Below are 3,880 nucleotides of genomic sequence, written 5' to 3'. Positions count from 1 at the left end.
TTCACAGTTTTTCAATAAAATCACCACTTGTTTTTCACCAAATTAATTGATATACCCAATATTTATTTTTTCATAATAAAATGGCAAAAATATTTATAAATATTACGTTATTTCACTGATCTATAATATTTTTGAATTTCACAATGATCCAAATATCGACTTTAACTGTCACATCTGTCAAATCCAAAGTATTTCACTTGAAACTTCGGTACTTTATGTGTCGGCAATTGGACGATTTATTCCGGAATAATATAGAGTGAAAAATGAAAAATAAATATAATTATTTTTCTTTATATTTTCAATATTTCTGTTCATTAACTAAATTAAACTATCTACAATTCGCAGACATATATTTTTTTCCAAAATAGTTAATTCTTCATATAAAAAAATGCATGGTTTGTCTCAAAATGACATAGTTTAACTTTTGACGTGAAAAAGTGATAAAAATGCCGAATTTTTAAATTATAATTATTAGATTATAATAAAGAGATTTGATATTGATCTTATATAATTTACTTTTAAAAATGCAATCAAAATGAATTGTCAATTTTTAATTTCAATTCACCGGTATTCCGACATTTGGTCGTGTGTCGACATTTGGCAATGTACTGTATACCATTTAGAAGGAGTGATTACACAAAGTTTGTACCAATTAATTATATGTTAGCAACATTCAATGATTATTATACAAAAAAAAATCCAAACAGTGATACTAATTTAATTGATTTAGGAGTCAATTTTTCTACAGTAAAACTGAGAATTGAAAAATATTTTAAACAAAATCGATGAATTTAAAACATAAATGAAATAATTTGTAATATAAATAATTATTGTTAATCTCTTTCAAAACTGCTTGATGTAAGAATTTAATTATATTGTATTTATTTAAATTATTTTAAATAAACCACCAAAGAACGCTGTTCGGTGCAGCTATTATTATTATTAAGTAAACCACCAGGCGAAAGAACGCTGTACGGTGTAGTCATTATTATTATTGTTGCTGGAAATTTTATAAACGCTGTAAATACCTATAAATATTTTTGCCGAAATCAATGTGATTCAAGAAAATAGTCATGACGCTGATATCTTATGTTTCTATGTTGTCGATTGTTAATATATGAGTTTGTGGATAAAATTTGTTTTTATTTGTAATACTTACAGCTATATTCAGCCAATCGATGAGACATTTGTTTGATCGTTACGATATTGTTGATTTTCAGCAAAAATAAAAACAACAGGAGAGAAAGAAAATGAAAATTAAATTAGTTTCAATTAAAAGTGGATTAATTTAAATGCTAATTAATCAATAAAAATAATAAAATGAAAAACCTCTGTCGAGGACCTCGACTCGAAGTACAGAGCGAGTGATGAAACCAAAATTTGAAAATAGAAGAAATACATGATATTTCTATTGGTGAGGTCTAAAAGAACGCAAGTGTGTTCGACTTTGTCGCGATAAAGGAATGTATGTTTTGCGCCAAGTAAATTTTGAAAAAAGAGAGTATGTATTACGGCTGAATCAGTTGTTGGAAAAGGGATGCATGTTTCAGTTTTGTTGGTTTGGATAAAAGAACGCAAGTGTCTTTGTTCTGGAAGTGGGCTTTGGTGGATCCTCAGGATCATCAGAACCGCTCCCAGTTCTGGAAGTGGACCCTCAGGATGGGCCAGGGCATTGTCAAACCATAGTCTGGTCCATCCTGAGGATCCACCAAAACCCACTTCCAGAACTGGGAGCGGTTCTGATGATCCTGAGGATCCATCGAAGCCCAGTTCCAGAGAAATCATCGTTAAACATGCATCCCTTTTTTAACAACTGATTCAAAATCACTTACTTTCCTTTTGCAAAATTTATTTGGTGCGAAACATGCGTTCCTTTATCAGCAACTGATTAAGCCGGAAAACATACTTCCCTTTTACAAATTTTTTTTGGTGCAAAACATACTTTCCTTTTAGTAAGACAGAATTGGCAAAACACATACATTCCTTTTCCAAAATTTAAAGCGAAAAAAAAACATACGTTCTTTTAGATCTCACCCATAGATGTATGGATGTGGATATTCCATTCGGACCAAAAAAATTTACACCGGTCAACAGATATTGCTCAAAAACTAATCAGCACGTCTCCTAGTAGTCCCAAAATCATCCTGCAACGTCAGAATTTAAATTAAAATTTTGGAAGAAGATTTATCGTGTTAACAAATTTTGCACGCCACAGGACACAGGACACATCACACACAGCGACGCACATTAATATGCCCCAAAATCATCTCCAATCGTGTTTTCTACATGAAATATGCATAGAAAACATATTTTGGGGTGACTTTAATTTTTTGGCCTAATACAATACCTTTCCTACACTAGGTGTGCGGAAAAGTAAAACTCTATAAACCATGTAATCAAATCACGTTCCTTAATAATGATTCATATTATTCTCTGTATTAAATTGAGTCTGATTCTATTTGAACGATTTGATAACGATAATGATAGTTTACTTATCTTTTACAAAAGAGAAAAGCTTTTTTATTTATTGAAAATTACGTGTAAATATCAATAGATTTGATTTAATAGTAAATGTGAATATTTTCAAGATATTCTGAAATTCCAATCTCTTTCTATGTGAATTTTTGAATTCATGACTAAGTTTCAAAGTGTGATGTAGTGCCATGTATCGATTGTATCTGGTACTGGTTCAGCTGTACCCCATTCAGCTGCTGAATGCATAATCTGATCAGCTTCTGCTTGAGGAATAACAAATGGTGAATCATTCACAGCAGTGTTTATCAATGAGATCTTATCACTTTCAATGTTTTTCATGATCAATGATTTCCAGAAGGCATGAGTTTCTCGAACAATTTCATTGGCAAATGTTGCATTTTGTGCGGTATCGTTGAATGCAATTTCGTTTGGTGGTTTTCCATCGGGAATTTTGTAAATTTTAAACCAATCAACGGTTGCCTTTAGAAGGCCTGGAAAAACCTTTTCAACATCTGTAATTTCATTGACTTGGTTCGCTTTTGGATCGTTTACATCAATGGTTATAACTTTCCAGTCAGTTTCACCTTCATCAATGAGAGCCAAAATGCCGAGAACCTTAACTTGTAACACTTGAGCGCGCTTGGCAACACGTGATCCAATTTCAATCACATCAATTGGATCATTATCACCTTTGCATCCGGTCGATGGATCTGTGTGTTGAGGATTTTCCCAGGTTTGTGGAAAGGCGCCATAATTCCAAATATAGCCATGATGAGGGAAACAATTCGCAACATATCGCAGTTTTTCTTTCTTTACGTCTTGTTTGATGGGATTGAGCGTTTCCGAAAGAGATATTTCCATTTTCGATTGCGTCCAACGTGGGATTTCCACCACCATATTATACACATTTTGCGAACCGTTTACAAACAATGGTATGTCGTGCATCGGTGAAATTGCGTGCCCATCTTGATTGGTATAATATATACGATAGTTTTTTGAATTTGGGGTGCCCTTTTCAACGGCAATGTATTGCACTCGATCACTTTGAGCTGATTGAATGGTATAGGCTGTCATAAATTTAAATCCACCTAAATTATTGCGATTCAAATCACTGAAAGAAAGATAATTTTTTTTTTACCAAATAGAAGTATGCCTAAGCATAGTGCTAACAAAGTGCCGTTCATTTTATACAAAGTTACTATTTCTTATTATGGGAAAACAATTAATAGTAGACTGATATTTTTTTGGTGAATGCCAATTATTATATTGTTCGCTTATCTTATCTGTCTGTGTTCACTATCTATACTAAACAATTTACCCTTGAAAAAAGCAATTGATAAAGAACTCTCAACAACAAATGATTTATAATAAATTCAACTTTATTGCACAATCAAAGTAATGAAAA

General features: G+C 32.1%; 1 protein-coding gene across 2 annotated transcripts; it reads right to left on the bottom strand.

Annotated features, from left to right (window-relative positions):
* Positions 1-2,362: 2,362 nt before the first annotated feature.
* On the bottom strand, positions 2,363-3,723 carry LOC116351774 (inorganic pyrophosphatase-like). 2 transcript variants are annotated; one of them, XM_031783910.1, is made up of 2 exons: positions 3,614-3,723; positions 2,363-3,563 (listed from the first exon to the last, which is right to left on the bottom strand). In XM_031783910.1, the coding sequence occupies exons 1-2, from the start codon at positions 3,657-3,659 to the stop codon at positions 2,644-2,646; spliced, it is 966 nt and encodes a 321-aa protein (XP_031639770.1). In that variant the 5' UTR covers positions 3,660-3,723; the 3' UTR covers positions 2,363-2,643. The 2 variants fall into 2 exon arrangements, with proteins under 2 accessions (XP_031639770.1, XP_031639771.1); XM_031783911.1 differs by having other exon boundaries at positions 2,363-3,542; positions 3,614-3,722.
* Between the last annotated feature and the right edge of the window lie 157 nt (positions 3,724-3,880).

This window comes from Contarinia nasturtii, unplaced genomic scaffold (assembly GCF_009176525.2).
Source record: "Contarinia nasturtii isolate CC-2019 unplaced genomic scaffold, AAFC_CNas_1.1 Cnas_scaffold_6251, whole genome shotgun sequence".
In the NCBI taxonomy this organism is placed as follows: Eukaryota; Metazoa; Arthropoda; class Insecta; order Diptera; family Cecidomyiidae; genus Contarinia; species Contarinia nasturtii.
Note: the sequence above shows the minus strand (reverse complement) of the source record. Positions and strands in the feature narration are given on the sequence as shown.